The following is a 16,446-nucleotide window of genomic DNA, read 5'->3' on the forward strand; positions in this document are numbered from 1 at the left end:
TATGTAGACCAAAATGATTTGTACTGTATAACTTTTCAATTTTGATTCTGTAAAATTTCTATTAAAAATGCCAGTCCTACACAGAGATATCAATACTAGCAGCTGTTCTGGCACACTGCAAGTATGAATAAGTGCAAGTAAGCTGCCAGATTTGCAAAAGAAATTAGCATTATTCTGTTACTAAAATAGTGTATATTGTTGTACACTAAACTTTAAGTATCCCATCAGATTTCTTACCAATGTGCTGGTATTGTAAAGAACAATATTCTTTGACAGAAGCTAGCTGGCGTAATGTATATGATTTGTGGCATTAGCTAGGTAACTGTTACTGAACAAGATGCTGTAATAGTGCTAAAAGAAAAAAAAACTTTTCTTTTAGCAGGGGTATTCCTGCTCAGAGATTTATGGTACAAGAAAAATGCCCAAGACAAGGACTTGAAGTTGAAAAGGTAATTTTGGCTTCGGTCTTCAACATGCTTACTAGGGAGGGAATGCCATTAATAAAATTCTCATAGGACTAACTTCTAAAGAGAAACTAGAGTGATGTGATGTACCTCCTTATGACTATAAGACGCAGTTGCCTTATTGGAAGCATTCACTGCTTTACCACACAAAAAGCACAATTAAGTATTAACTGTACTCTTTAACAGGAAGCTGTTTGAGCAATGTAAAGTTGGGTTGTAGTTTCATCTATTCAAGCCACTTTACACTGTATGCCTCAGTATTATTGGCATATCCACACAAAAATAAAACACTTAGCTTTTCCCTGCTCTTCTCTCTAAGTTCCACTAATTTCAAAGAAATGACTGAACTGTAAAGGCCATGATTTCTTCTCAGATCACGTTAGAGGAAGGCTTTATACTAATATTAAGAGTCATCATGCAATGTCGTTTCCACAAAGTTCCTCACCAAGAAATTCTAATGATACCAAAGGTTCACATTCAACTAAGAAAATCATGTTTGTTCTTCGTCACTGGACCTTGGTGAAAAACATCACTGTTTTATTTAGAAGTATAGTTACATAACAGTTGCCTGTTTCTATTACTAAAAAGAATTCAATAAAATAATCCTGAAAGACATATTTTTTCTCCCTTCAATGATTTAAAAGTGTTGCCTTTTAAATTAATACTGATTTTGCACATATCAAACCAATCTGCTGTGTAGACATAGCAATCACCAAGGCACAAGCTCAGTTCTGCACTCCAGTTGTTGTCACTTGCAGTTAAGAGGTATGCCAATTATATGGCCATCATTAAAAATGTACAGTCCCTTAATTTTATGTTGTAACAGCAGCAATCATCAGCATGCAGGGACAACCTGTAGGAAGTTGAAGGCTCCCCTGATGTGGGGTGAATATTGACATTCCAAACCTATCTTAAGCCATGTAAGAGATGGAAGTGACATTAGGATTTATTTTCAATGCAATGGGAGTAATACAATGCAATTGTCCTTAACTTGTTCAATTATTTACTCCTTTTGCTGGGTGAGGAGGGGGAAAGGCATCACTCTGTTGCAGTGCTGATCATATGCCTTGATAAAGAAACAACAATTTGTTAAGGTAGCTTGCAGGGAAGACTGGATTGTCTATTTAAAATATGAACATAATATAGGCAATTAAAATTTCATGTTAAGTGCACTTCACATGCTTTTGTTTGTAGACCCAGTGTTCAGATTTCTCCCACAATACATTTCATCCTACTCTAATGCTGTTTGGCTGAAAATGCACTTACCCCAGTGAACTCCTTTTTAAAGAAAAAAGTAAAGAAAAAGCCCAACTATGTTTTCTGCTTCCACACAGCTAGAAACCTTGCTAATTAAAACCACAGTATGCTACAAGACAAGACATGTGAAAGACAACATATACAGTGAAATGAGGTTTCTTTTTTTAATTGTTGTGCTGTGACTGAAGTAAAGTTCTCAAGGCTGCAGTTTAACATTCCAGGTTCTCCCTTCCATCTTTATTGATTCTAAAGATTTTTTTTCCACAAATTTCTTTGGGGGCTAGAACAGCAGTCATTGCATCACACTGTTTTTTTTTTGTTTTGTTTTCTAAGACTTTCAAGTTTCCAAAAGCAAAACTGTTCAAAAAAAGTACAGTTCCTGATTTTTGATTCAATAACTGGGACAGAAATGTAGCACAGACTTAGAAGATTACACAATCTACAAATGATGGCGATATTTTCCTTGGGAGAGTACAGTTTCATTTTCTTGTAAATACTCAAAAAAAGGCTCAACTTCAAGCAGTAATAAACACAAGCAAAAGTGATTTAACCCTTTAAAATAAATATTCAGGAAAACCTCTCTGTACATACAAGTGAAAGAATATGTAACACTTTCACGCGAAAAGAAAATAAATTTGTTCATCGAAGCAGCTGAAATCTGCTGTTCCAGCCCAATGTCCCCAAGTGAGGAAGGGAGGCACAAACACAGGTGACTACTGTAGCTTGCTATTCTTTTCTGGCCTTTTGTGGGGGCTTCATTTTTTTTATTTTATTTTTGGACAGGGACACCACCACCACCAATCTCTTTTATCCCTTTTGTTATTTTATTTATCTCATTACAGCATGCCAAATCCTTTGGCATATGTGATGGCCTTCAACAATCTCTCCTTGAGTTTTTCTTTACTGGAGTATTCCGGAAGCAGGAGGACGTTAAAGCATGTATGAGATGTGGGTAACCTGCAAGGAAGAGAGAGAGAAAAAAATTAAGTCCCTAAGTCAAGAGAATGGAATTGACAAACATAACTTTGATAATGAAAACTATCCTGGCATTTCAGCAATTTAAACACTGGTGCTTTGAAGCAAAACTCTGAGCTTTGGATTTTCCTTTTCACCGTTAGACAACAATCTGTGTCTGACAGGCTGCAAGATATGCTGGATTTTGCAGCAAAACTGGGGTGATCCAACTCTGGATGTCCTTACTGGCCTCTGGGGAGACATCCAAAGTCCTTGGGGCTGTGGTATTGGTCCAGGGGCTGCACAAAATGCAATCCACTAGGGCAGGGGTTGTCAAACCATGGTCCGCGGCCCGGTGCCGGTCCATGGGCTTGCCGGAACTGGGCTGCAGATACGGATCTGCGACCCCAGCATGCACGGTGGGCATGTCGCACCCATGGGAGGCGTGCATGTGAGCGCGAAGGCGCAACACACACTCCTGAGAGTGCGACACGCCCATCGCGCAAGCATGACGTGCCCCCGCCCCCCCATGCATGGAGCTCACTCCCCCCAGCCAGTCCGCGGCCCCAAAAAGGTTGGGGACTGCTGCACTAGGGGACTGGGGAAGCTTTGGATCCAACTCTTTCCTCCTTCCCAGGCACACTCCAACAGTGAGGAGGGTGATGTTTGCCTTCCTTATAAGAAGCAACGTTATTTAAGAAGAGAACCACTCGTTCAGAAAGAGGCTGAAACCACGATTTACCTTTCTGTGTCAGGGCCGTTTTTGGCTATGATCATCTTTAATTTTCCAAGCCCTCCTACTGGTGCTCTGTCTGTGCCTGTTGTAAACTGAAGGAATAGCCTTTTTTGCTCATCTGTAAATGAATGCACGATTTCCCAAAATTCTCTGTTGAAGAGAAATTCAACAACATTAAAAACAATACAGTGCAGAGCAAGAACAGTGAAAGAGTACTGGCAGAAGTGACATCTCATACTGCCTACAGATACTTTGTATACAATTGTGCTTTTTATCATTTATTTCAGTACTAGCAAACAGAGATGGGCACAAACCATCGATTCATGCCAGTTTGTTTTTCACCCAAAGAGCTATTTGGCGCTTCCCAGCCCCACCTCCTCCAGTGGGCGCCCACTCAGAGGCAGCACGTGGAATAGTTAGGGCACGTAAGCTGGGCACTGCCTCTGAGTGGGAACTTGCTGGAGGAGGTGGGGCTGGGAAGCGCCAAACACCTCTTTGGCTGAAAAACAAACCACTGGTTTGTGCCCATCTCTGCTGTAGCTAACAGAAGTATGTTGTACCAAAACACTATTTTCTGTCTCTTCAAAAGCAGAAATAATAGAACACCCAAAATAAAGGGCTACAGGTATGGATGCACCTGTATTCCTAGCTAGATAAAAAAAATGTGAATACCATCGCCAATACTTATAAAGTGTACTCCTACAATGTCCCGGTTTCAGTAACACTGGCAATCTTGGCTACCCTTCATGATCAAGGTATCTCCCCTGCCCCTGTTAGGTTGCCCTAACAATTAAAATACCATGATCAGTTTTTATGTGAGTCTGGCATAATGCACCACTATTTGCTGAGAGACCCAGATGCCTTATGCAGTATATACTACTGTCTACTCATAGATATGGTGTGAATGTTTTCATACAAGCATACTAAGCAAAACCACTTGGCTACAGGCTTGGACTTCAATCTGTGCATCCTTATTTGGAAACAAGAATAATGAATAACGCAGGACTCCCTTCTTAACTTCAATAGGGCTACTCCAATTAGGATTAATGCTACATTTTGTGCACCTTGCTAAACATCACATGTGAACTATGTTGCTGTGTAAACAGTTCAAATAACTGGCCATAAAACAGAAATGCAAGGTGATATGGGCTCAGAGTGTATTGGTAAAAGACAGATGGCATTGCCTGGGTTACAGTGCTTCAGAGGATGTGCTAGTTTCTGAGCCCCAATATGAAACCATAATATAAGTACATGACATATATTATATCAGGGTGGGCAAAGTGCAGCCCAACAGATGTTGGACTGCAACTCCTATCAGCTTTCGTTAGCAAGCACCGGCAATACTGAGAGCTCAGTCCAACAATATACATAGGGCCCCAATTTTTACAGCCCCGTATTATGTTCTTCAATGACTGAAAAAGGTTCTCTTAGTGCCTTTTTTAAAGGCAATTAATTGTCTTTATGTACTCAGACTTAAAGCATATCAGGCATTTAAAAGGAATACAGTGGTGCCCCGCATAGCGACGATAATCCATGCAGCAAAAATCGTCGTTATACGGATTTGTCGCTATGTGGAAATAAAAAGCCCATAGGAATGCATTAAAACCCGTTTAATGCGTTCCTATGGGCAAAAAACTCACCTTAATGTGAAAATCCTCCATACGGTCGCCATTTTCGCTGTCCGGTAAGCGAGGAATCCGGGCAAAAACACAGTGGGCGGCCATTTTATTTACCCGGCAGCCATTTTGGAACTGCCAATCAGCTGTTCTAAAAACATCGCTATGCGAAAATTGGTAAGCGAAACAGCTTACCGATCATCGCAAAGCGATATCTTACCATTTAAAACATTGCAATGCGATCGCAAAAAATCATCGCTATGTGGATTCGTCGTTAACCGAAGCGCTCGTTAAGCGAGGCACCACTGTATATAAATGGTCAAGTTTGCAATTTCCTACTTCTAGTGCAATGTCAGCTGTGATGATTCACCTATAGAAGGATTTACAAGGCTCCAAATCAGTGGTTCCCAACCTTGGGTCCCCAGATGTTCTTGGACTGCAACTCTCAGAAATCCTGGCCTGGCGGTGAAGGAGTTTTTCTGGGAGTTTTAGTGCAGGAACAACTGGGGACCCAAGGTTGGGAACTACTATTTTAGTTGATGACTATTTGTAGAAGATTTCTGGATCACTAAGAGTTCTTAGGTCTCCAAGTCCATCTTCACCAGTTAGTACACTTCTTTGATTAACAGCCAAAGTGGTAACTGCTCTACTCCAGAGAAAATGAAAGGGAAAATGACAAGACTGCTGGAGCCCTTGCAATTCAGTAAAGGCAGCATTTGCTGAATGCTGGACTATTTACTATTTCAGGCCTTTGATTGGGGAGGAAACTGGGTGGTACACACCCTTTTGCTCTTCTCACTCAAGCAGGTCACTGCAGTCCCTTCTCCCTAGACCTGTCCTGGTTGTGTTAAAGAGCTAACATGTGTGGACTAGCACTTGAGATAAAACATATGTAGGAATGGAAGTCTGTCTGCTTCTCCACTCTTTATGGCAAGACTTGAAGGGCCTTTGCACTGATATGCCCAACCTCCCTAGACAGTCTTGCTGGTTACTGTGTAAATATTGCCACCACAAGACAAGAGAGGACTCCAACAAACTGATTTGGGAAAGAGCAAGGGGTGGAGAGGACCATTATTAGGGGGAGCAAAGATTAAATCTCTGTGTTAAAGGACATTTATACAATGAGAGCTGGAGGGCACAAATATTAGGGTGGAATAATCACTATCCATTGCTACCTTTGGAGTCTTGTCTGTACATCAATTTCATCACTCATATCCATCACAATAGATTTCCTCTTTTAACCACGGGGTGTATAAAATAACTAGATACATATATAGATATGGATCTAGACTACTCATATATAGTAAACTTTTCAAAATAAAGCTAACTTCATTGATTTCAACAGCTCTGTTCTAGATACTGAAAAGTTTGGATCTAACCAACAGCACATTTTGAAGCTGAAACTTTGATGTTCTCCCTCTTTGAAAACAATGATACACCTGGTGTATCTGCATATTCTACAGCTTGTCAAATCATTTGTTTGAGGCACACAGGGTTTTTTTTGGATACACCCACAAAAAGCTGAGATCCCATACCTAATAATTAGAGAGTCTCTGGTATAGCCGCCATCATACTCTGTAGTTTCTTCTAGGGCTTGAAAGTCTAGATTCTGTAAACAGAATACATCCCGTCACCATTCCACACTTCAGGATCAAGTAACAAGAGCAATTTATAGTCTTTTCTGCATTTAGGCTGCCTTACCCTACTTCCGCAAATAAGCAATTCAATCTCCTCAGGTCTAAATAAATATTTTAGGGGAGACTCGTTGGTTACCATGTGGAATCCTCTTCGAAAGGCCTTAAACTGCTTCTCCACTGATTTGTTGAGAATGTAGTCAGAATACAGATTGACAAATTCCTGTTCAATAAAAAACAAATACCAAATTCCTTAGTAGTAAAGTATAAAGTTTTCTTTCAATTAGCAAATGGCTGAAGATGTTAATGGGAAACCCTTCTCTATGATCCAGATACGTTTACCTCTTTAACATACAGTGATCTCAAAGCAAGTAAACTTTTATACAGAATTAGTTGACTTGTGTTTAAATAATTCAGGACAATAATTTTGAAAACCCAAATAATCCCAGTTTTTCACTCTCCATAAAATCAAATACTTGACTGAACAAAAACCAGAATATTTTTAATTCATTACCCACTTCTATAAAAATTTAGAAAAATTAAAATCTAACAAAATTACAATTACTTTCAGAATCACTAGCCGCTTTTCTCGAGTGATCCTAGATTTTCAACATCTTTCCAAGGGAAGTCAATCTATCCATATCTGATGAACCTCTGCCTGCAGACAGGTAGAAATCTTTACTAAGAAAGGATCTGGATTTCATAAAAGGGATCTAGGGCTATATGTTTGTTGGACTTGGCTTAACATGTGGCTGTTTTAAACTGTTTTATCAACATGTTTTACTGATTTTTAAAAAGTTTTTGATCTGTTGTTTTGCACCTTCCTTTGCATTTTTTTTATTCTAGCTGCCACGAGCACCATTCAGCTGAAAGGCAAAACAATGAAACACAGCTCTCCTCACTTTAATAGTACAGGAGACCCGCATCAGGCCTCCAAACAGGACGAATAATGACACATAAGTCTTCGCATTTCTTCTTAATACTAACACACGTTGTGTGCATGCCGTAATTCCTCAGCAGTGAGGAAAACAACAACAAATGACAAATCAGCTTCAGCTGCAGCTCCATTTTGAAGAACATTTCTAGCACTTATGGTTTTAAAGATGGACTTCAAAAAGCTGGCAGTGCACGGTATGGTCTCAGAAGACAGATGGGAATAAGATTTCCAGCCTCCTGTGGTAATATTTCAGTGGGGAGATCATGCAAATGAATTTAATTTGAATAGTGATACAGACTGCAGAACTGGTATGCTGAATATGCCATTTTAGAAACTGCTTAAATCATTGCATAATTGGAGGTGTGCCTTCTCAAATTACCTTTCTATTTTCATTTGTAATTGGGATTTTATCTCCATTTTCCTTTAAATCATGCATCATTGGATTGCCAAAGAGATCTGTATGAGATATCTGGAAGGTTATCATCATATCATCTTCCACACTCCCCTCATACTGCAGCAAGTCCCTCAAGCTCTGATAGAGAACCTAAAATGGCAGAGATAATTTTATACAGCTTTAAAAGACAGCAAAACTGGTATTTACACACTGTGCACAAACATCACGAGTCAAAAAATTCTGTTAACAGCCTGACATTGCAAATACAGTATGAAAAGCAGCTAATGAAGGCCATGCAATTGTTCAGATGAACACAAATGGGGAATGTTTCCTTTCTTCAAAAGTTGCCACCTGATCAGTTATTCTTCATAAGCCGCTTTTCCACATGCAGTGAAAAGATGTATATTCTTCCTTGTAGGGGGAAAAGAAATATAGGCATGGCAACCTGAGCTGAAAAAAATCCTGTTAGGAAAGGTTAAAGCACCGATTGTCATTCCTCTGATCAAACTCACAGCCTCTCAGAGATGTCTTTCATTCTAAAAATGCACACATGTTGGGAAACCATTAAATGCAACTACAGTGGTGCCTTGCATAACGAGCGCACCGTTTAATGATGAATCCACATAGCGATCTATTTTTTGGGATCGCTAATGCGATCGCATTGCGATGTTTGCAGAACAGCTGATTGGTGGTTCCAAAATGGCCGGCGGGTGCCCAAAATGGCCGCCACAACCATTTTCACGCGATTTCCTCGCTTACCGAGGCGGCGAAAATGGAGGATCTTCGCATAACGGTGAGTTTTCGCCCCATAGGAACGCATTCAATGAAGTTTAATGCGTTTCTATAGGGTTCCCCCCCACATTGCAATGTTTCCGGATAGCGACGATTAATCCAGAACGGATTAACGTTGCTATGCGGGGCACCACTGTACATGTTTCACACTTGTTCAGCTCTGACGGCCCAAAGGAAAAATCTTATCATGTTGATTTATGTACGACAGAGCTAACAGACACTAGAAGCACCATCTGACAACAGTTAAGAAATATCTCCTCTTGAAAATACACAAGACAAGATGCTTTCCATCTGTATCAATTCTATGCAATACATTTTCAATAACATTTAAGGTAACTTTTGAATAGTTGTGAGCTTCTCTATTCTAGTAACATTTTACTGAGGACCTTATTACCATTAATCTCTTTCAAGATGCACTGCTGCTTTCAAGAGCCCCCCTCCCACATACATTGCTCTTTTTCTATGATCTTCTCTTATTGATCTCAGCAATAAAGACAGTTTATAACAACCCATATTTTAAAATGTGGGCAAAGTGGGTTCTTCCAAAGGACACTGGACTGTAACTCCAAGCATCCCTCACCCCCAGCTGCACTAGCTAGGGACTTGCAGATGGGACAAAGATCTTACAGTTCAACAACAATTGGACAGTGGACTTTGTCTGTCTCATGTCTACCTACAACACAAGCAGATTAAGTCATTCTGCTTTCTTATTTCCACACACTGTTCTTCGGAACAGACAATGTTAAGGCTTCAAGGCCTTTGGCAGGTACAGGACACAAACAACAAAGAGTCTTAACAATACCTGAAAAGATTAACCAAGCACTGTAGTCTACTTAAGTCTTATTCAATGCCTGGCAAGTGTTGTGCACTATGTTTGTAGCAACTGTCTATATGGGCAATCCTAAAATCCACAGTAAACGAATTTTCACATGATTTGGAGCTTGTGCAGCTGTATCAGCAAACAGCATGAGCTGTGAAATCACCAGTTCACTTCTTGCTGAAGCCATGGCTTTTGGGGCAAGAGTCTCCCTCAGATTTCTGAGCCCCATTACAAACTTTTGAGAAAAATAGTACTGATTGTTTTTTTACAGAACTCTTGATAACATACTGTATAACTGAACTTTCAGATTCCATATGATCAACAAGCAAAATCAAATCAAAAATTAAGGAAAAGTTTTCAAACTATACATAAATTGGGGGAAAATCGAACTTACAGGGTGAGAGTCTGCAAGATCACGGAAAGTTCCTTTTTTGCCCATTAGTTTCCTATAGACCACCATTGGAAAATGGACATCCAGAATGCAATTATTGTAAATGGCCAGGCCTAGTACAATTCCAATGAGTGTAAACTGTCCCTCAGTTTCAAAAGAGGATGGGTTGAACCAAAATAATTTTGTAGACTCATCGTAAGTGAACATTCCTATAAAAATAATTTAATATGATTATTGATGAAATAAAACCAACAAAATACAACACATTGTCTACTTTATGGCATTTATTTAAAATGCAATTCATTGAAAAACACAGAATATTCAATAGCATCATCCACAGGTCATACAGAACACCAGTTTATAAAGGCACCCTCTTCAAATAATCTTGTCCACATGTGCGCACGCATAAATTAACTCCTAAAAGTTGAGAATTCACATCAACTCTACCACACATTCAGAAAAGTCACCCAGTGTAACTCTTCTGGAACTTGTTTACCACTCCAGAAAACAAATCAGAAGTGTGCATGAATTAACCTGGCTCACTTAAATATCCAACCAGAGATGGGCACAAACAGCTGGTTCATCCATTGGTCCAACAAGTGTTCGGCAGTTCTGAGCCCCGCCTCTTCCAGCAGATGCTCATTCAGAGGTGTTGCTTGGAGAAAGTGAGGCAGGGAAGCCAGGGTTCTGTCTCTGAGTGAGTGCCTGCTCTAGAAGGCAGAATTCAGAACCACAGAGCAGCAGTGGGACTGATGAACAAACTCTCACAAACTGCTGAACTGGCGATTTGCACCCATCTCTATAACCAACCTTTTTTTTTAAAAAAAAAATTCTCTGCAACAAAAACCAGAAGTTCAGTGAGATACCTTCAATAGTATTTTTTTAAAATAGAGGAAATATTCAAAATGAAACCTTGCCTGGATAGTAAAGTGTAACTAAGTCCGGGAAGGGCTATTTTTGTATGATTTTGCTGAACTATCATGAGATAGCTATAGGCTAGATTGCTCAAATGGTAACAAGAAGAAAAAAACTTCGACTGCAGGCTGCCTTCAGGGAGTTAAAGCCAATTTTATGTGACTTTACACCCCAAAACACACAACAGGTGAAAGTAGTAGTAGTTATAAATGTACTTCAAGCATTGAAAAATGGGCATTTGGGCTGTTATATAGTGCACCCTCAACCTATTTAAAATATGAACCAGCACCCATGAAAATGACAGGCTACTCACCTGTAATTGTAGTTCTTCGAGTGGACGTCTGTGATTCACACCGTGGGTGATCCACGCCTGCATGGAGCCTCGTTGGAAGATTCTAGTGCTTCTGCGGTATCAAAAAAAACAAACACATTAGAAGAGACCCCTCCCCCTCCATATAAGTACCTTGATGCCAAGACTCTCCCTTCAGTTATGTCAATCGCCGCAAGAAAGAAGATCTACAGGCGTGACAGTGGGGAGGTCGGGTGGGATGTGTGAATCACAGAGGTCCACTTGAAGAACTACAATTACAGGTGAATAACCTGTTGTTCTTCTTCGTGGCCTCTGTGAATCACACCATGGGTGACTAACAAGCTGTCTTACCCAGGGGCAGGGTGTCACGCCAAGGTAGAAGCCAAAACAGCACGTCCAAATGCCGCGTCAGACTTCTGTCAAACATCCAGTCTACAGTGCCAGATAAAAGTAGATGGTAGCCAAGGCACAGACATTGGGAAGAGGTACACAATGAAGAAAAGTTGTAGAAGTTGCTAACGCCCTAGTAGAATGAGGGCGAATCACCTGGGGGATTGGTTGTTGAGCAAGTTGGTATGCAAGGTGAATAGCAGAAGCAGCCCAGTGAGAAATTGTTTGTGAAGTCACTTGCAAGCCCTTAGTAGGAGGCTGATGACTGACAAAAAGGCACAGGGAATGCCGAAAAGGCTGTGTGTGCAATAAATAAAAGGCAAGGGCCCTCTTGACGTCCAGACTGTGGAGGAGCCTTTCTTGAGTTGAAGACAGTGATGGAAAAAAGGAAGGGAGGACCAATGGTTGAGAAAAATGAAACTGAGAGACAACCTTGGGGAGAAAGGAGATGTCCACAAATAGTTTGACCTTGTCAGGAAATAATTGTATATAAGGGTAATCATGGCGCAAAGCCACTAAATCACTTGCTCGATGAGCTAATGTGATTGCTACAAGGAAGACTGTTTTAAAGGTAAGCAGGCGAAGGTCTGTTGAAGCTAATGGTTCAAAGGGAGGTTTAGTAAGTTGCCGCAAGACAAGGGTTGAAGACCATTGCGGGGAAGGTGGATGGACATCTTTAGAAAATGCTTCAACGTGGGATGCCTGAAAAAATGAGCTGCTGGTGGTTGGTGGTTGGTAAGAAACGATTGCTGAGAGGTAAACTCTAAGAGAGGAAAAAGAGAGGCCGGTAGATTTAAGATGTAGGAGAAATCTGAGGACAGTGGAGACACACGGGTTGATAGCAGGCAAGGAAGCAGCTGTAGTGAAGGATTGAAATTTTTTCCATTTATATAGGTAGGCCTTTCTGGTTGAAGGCTTCTTTGCTTGACAGAGGGCTTCCATCAAGAAGGCAGAATCCTCCACGCTGCAGGTGCAGAGCAGGTAAGTCTGGATGAAGTATCTGGGAGTTGTTCTATGTGAGGAGGTGCAGTAGACGGGGGAGGTGATAGACGTCTGATGATAGGTTGTGTAGGACTGGAAATCAAGGCTGTCTCGGCCACCAAGGGGCTATGATGATGGCGTTGGGTTTGTCCTCTTGTGTCTACTTTGTGGAGGAGTGGAAACGGTGAGAAAAGGTATGTGAGGGTCTTGGGCCAATAGCCTATGAATGCGTCCCCTTGGGAGTGTCTGCTGACTCTGACACGGGAGCAATAGCACTTGCACTTCCAATTCTGTTGTGAGGCAAAGAGGTCCTGAGTTGGTTTGCCTCACTTTTTGCAATGGCGGAGGAAAATCATCTGGTTCAATTCCCACTCATGAGGTTGTGAGCTTGTACGGCTGAGAAGGTCTGCCAGGTCATTATCCTGGCCTGCAATGTGTAAAGCTGTGAGGCAGATTTGGTGCAAAAGACACCATTCCCATAAGTTGACCGCTAAATAGAGGAGACCCGGGGAGTGGGTGCCTCCTTGTTTGAGGATGTAGTATATGGCTGTGGTGTTGTTGGTGGCAATTTGTACCATTTTGCCACTCAGTACATTTCTGAAGGCTTTGCATATCTTTATCACTGCCAGTACTTCCAACTCATTTATGTGGAGGGAGCATTCTCTGCGGGACCAGCTGGTGTGGATCTTGAGAGAGCCACAATGTGCTCCCCAGCCGGTAAGGCTAGCTTGGTTGTGACACGTATTTGAGGACGTGATTGTCAGAAAGAATGGGATGAAACACCACCATTGGAGTTGGGAGGTGAGTTCGAGGGTAACTCTCATCAGGGTATGAGGAGGGTCAGTTAGGGGGTTGAAGAGAGTGAGGAATCAATTGTAAGGACCGCATTTTCAGACGTACGTGTTGTACGACCAAGGTCATGGAAGCCATGGTGCCTAACACGTGTTGCACCAGAATGGTAGGTGCCAGGGCATGGGTAGTGAAGCCTTGTAGCAAGGGGATTAGGTTCTGTTGTTTGTCTGGGGGGAAGGAATGCGCAGGCTCGGATAGAGTTTATGGGAGCTGCGATAAAATGGATGACCCTTGCAGGGCTCATTTTGGACTTTTGCATGTTGACCGTGAGACCAAGATTGTGAAGGAGGGATAAGGTAAAATGGGTGTCCCTGCGAGCCTTGTGATGGGAACGAGCCACCAGGAGCCAATTGTCTATGTATGGGAAAATGAGCATCCCTTAAAGCCTGAGGAAAGCAGCCACAGGAGCCATACACTTGGTGAAGACTCTGGGAGCTGTTGCAAGTCCGAACGGAAGTCTCTTGAATTGACAGGCTTGGGATCTGACCTGGAATCGAAGAAACTGTCTGTGGGAGGGGTAGATGGAGATGTGGAAATATGTGTCTCATAGATCTATGACTGTGAACCAGTTGTTTTTTCCAAGGAGAGGCAGAATGGATTTCACCATGCGGAATTTGGTGGTGGTGACATATTGGTTGAGCTCCCTGAGATCTAGAATGGGCCGAAGACCGCCGTCCATTTTGGGGACGGTGAAATAACGAGAGAAAAAAAACGCTGTTGTTTTGGTGTATCGTTTCTATGGCATCTTTGAGAAGCAAATTCTGTATTTCTTCTTGCAGGGTTTGGGATGGTGATGTAACAATGTGATGTGGCGGAAGGAGCTGATGGAAATGGAGGTATCTATTTTGGATGATGGACAGAACCTATGCATCAGTGGTGATGGACTCCCAGGCAGGTAAGTGCGTCCACGGAAAGGGGGGTTGGCTTGTGATCTCGGTCGGGAAAACGCCAAACATGATGTTTGGGTTTTCGATCATTGTGCCTCTGGATACGTGGTTGGCAGGGTTTAGGTTTATATTGTTGTTTGAAATAAGGTGTGTAGGATACTTGATGTTGGGATTCATGTTGGAACCTTTAGGAGGAATTGCAAGATCACTTCCATTGGTTACGTTCGGGGCGTTGTTGGTAAGTAGGATAGACCTGTTGGAGACCTGTTGTGGAGCGATTACAGGAGATTTTGTCTTAGTTTGTTTAGATCTTTTGGACTGAGGAGAATGTGTAACCAAAGAGGTCTTGGGAAACAGTTTTCGCTTCCTGGAGGACTTCGATATCGAGGTTTTCGATGTCGAGTGCTTGGGTCTGCGTCCCTTAGAAGTTTTTGATGAAGACGAAGGGGCATCAGAGTGCAATGGTGTAGCCAAAGGGCACTATTTAGATGATTATGAGATGGCTTTTTCCATGGCTTTAGTTTGTGAAGTAGTTTTACACGGATGTTGAGCCATGGGTTTTACAGGTTGTAAAGACTGCTCCCAGAAATGAAGTCTAAAATGGCGAGAATGGACGACTCCTCAAATTCTTACAATGAGTACATGAGGTTTGGTGTGCCTTGCCGAGACAAAAAAAGGCACTTTGTGTGGCCATCTGACAGTGGAATTTTATTGTTACAAACCACGCAGTGTTTAAACGGACCCAGAGTGGCCATGAACGGTAAAATAAAGAAGAACTGGTGTGTCTGTGTGTGCAGTGGGCCGGAGGCCAAGGCACTAGGAAAAAAACCCTAAAGAACAGTTCGTATTATTAGGAATTTTGTTATTTAGAAATAAAAACAAAAGAAAAAATATTAGAAGTCAAGAGTAAGAACTCTTTTTCACCTTTAACTCACAGAAACTAGAAGTACGAGGCTCTTCAACATGGCAGTTGAAAGAAACTGAAGGGAGAGTCTTCGCGCCAAGGTACTGTACTTATATGGAGGGGGAGGGGGTCTAGTTTAATGTGTTTTTTTTTTTGCTACCACAGAAGCTCTAGAATCTTCTGACGAGGCTCTGTGCAGGCGCAGATCACCCAAGGTGTGATTCAGAGAGGCTACAAAGAAGAACGTGCAGGAACAGTTTACTTTTTCTTGCCAGGAAAAGACAGGTGGGGACTATGCAAATAGGCAGTGGGAGCCACATATGAACAGAATTAAAGCAGAAATTTTCCTTAGGTATGAAAATGAGTGGTTTTAATCATGCATGGCAACCCTCACATAAAAGACACAGTCTGGGACCAAAAAAGGTGGATTATTTTCATTGGAGGATAGAACACTTAAAAGGAAATGTACCTGGAATGAATTAGGATTGACACGATGCACATAGTCAACAGAAATGTAAACATACCAATATCTGGATTGAAGATTTCTTCTACAACTAGCTGGAAAAACTCCTTGGAAACTCCTCCTTCATCAACCCCCTGTTCGCCTTCAAACTCCACATACAACTGCTTTTTCAAATCTGCTGGATTTTCCATGGCAATCATTTCTAACTAATGAAAGGAAAGGAATTATTCCTTTAGCAGATCTTCTTTACAGAGAGCACCATAAAGTGACTATACATTGCTTCCAGAAAGAAAGAAAAGCCAAACAAAGCAAAAGCAAAAACAAAACAAAACACCAGCAAACATGAAAGCACCCATTTTATCATAGAAATATCTATTAACAGACATACTGAGAGCACTCAGATTCTGGAAATCAAATATTTTATTACTACTGATTCAGTGGAACAGCCACAAGGAGTACCTATCAGAAATATTTATGACATTAGAGAGAACAGCAGGGGCCATAACAAGGTTCACAGAGAGGGGGTAGGCATGTTGACCCACTTTGGGCTCATTGTCCGAATTGTGGTGACTAAGACAAAAGGAAGGGCTCCAGCTGCAGGGCATGGGAAGCGTGCTACTGCCTCCTGCAACAGTGACCCAGTCCCTGCAAACCCCTCCACCTCCTCCCCACTCACCCAGCTGGCTCACAGCATGGCACACAGCAATTATGTATGAAGAAGTTCCATTAAAAAAATTAACCCACACCTT

The 16,446-nt window shown here is 41.6% G+C and overlaps 1 protein-coding gene across 5 annotated transcripts in view; it reads right to left on the bottom strand.

Moving 5' to 3' along the window:
• Positions 1 to 980: 980 nt before the first annotated feature.
• The window catches only part of UBE3A (ubiquitin protein ligase E3A), a 58,796-nt gene continuing 43,330 nt past the window's right edge, over positions 981 to 16,446 (bottom strand). For all 5 annotated transcript variants that reach the window (XM_020809557.3, XM_020809561.3, XM_020809558.3 and 2 more), the window contains 7 exons: positions 15,759 to 15,903; positions 9,999 to 10,204; positions 7,978 to 8,142; positions 6,729 to 6,884; positions 6,563 to 6,636; positions 3,418 to 3,561; positions 981 to 2,678 (listed from right to left, as the gene is read on the bottom strand). In XM_020809557.3, the coding sequence (XP_020665216.1) occupies positions 2,558 to 2,678; positions 3,418 to 3,561; positions 6,563 to 6,636; positions 6,729 to 6,884; positions 7,978 to 8,142; positions 9,999 to 10,204; positions 15,759 to 15,903 (1,011 nt within the window). In that variant the 3' untranslated portion in view covers positions 981 to 2,557. The remainder of the gene's footprint in view (positions 2,679 to 3,417; positions 3,562 to 6,562; positions 6,637 to 6,728; positions 6,885 to 7,977; positions 8,143 to 9,998; positions 10,205 to 15,758; positions 15,904 to 16,446) is intronic.

The sequence above is a fragment of the Pogona vitticeps genome, chromosome 3 (assembly GCF_051106095.1).
Source record: "Pogona vitticeps strain Pit_001003342236 chromosome 3, PviZW2.1, whole genome shotgun sequence".
NCBI lineage: Eukaryota > Metazoa > Chordata > Lepidosauria > Squamata > Agamidae > Pogona > Pogona vitticeps.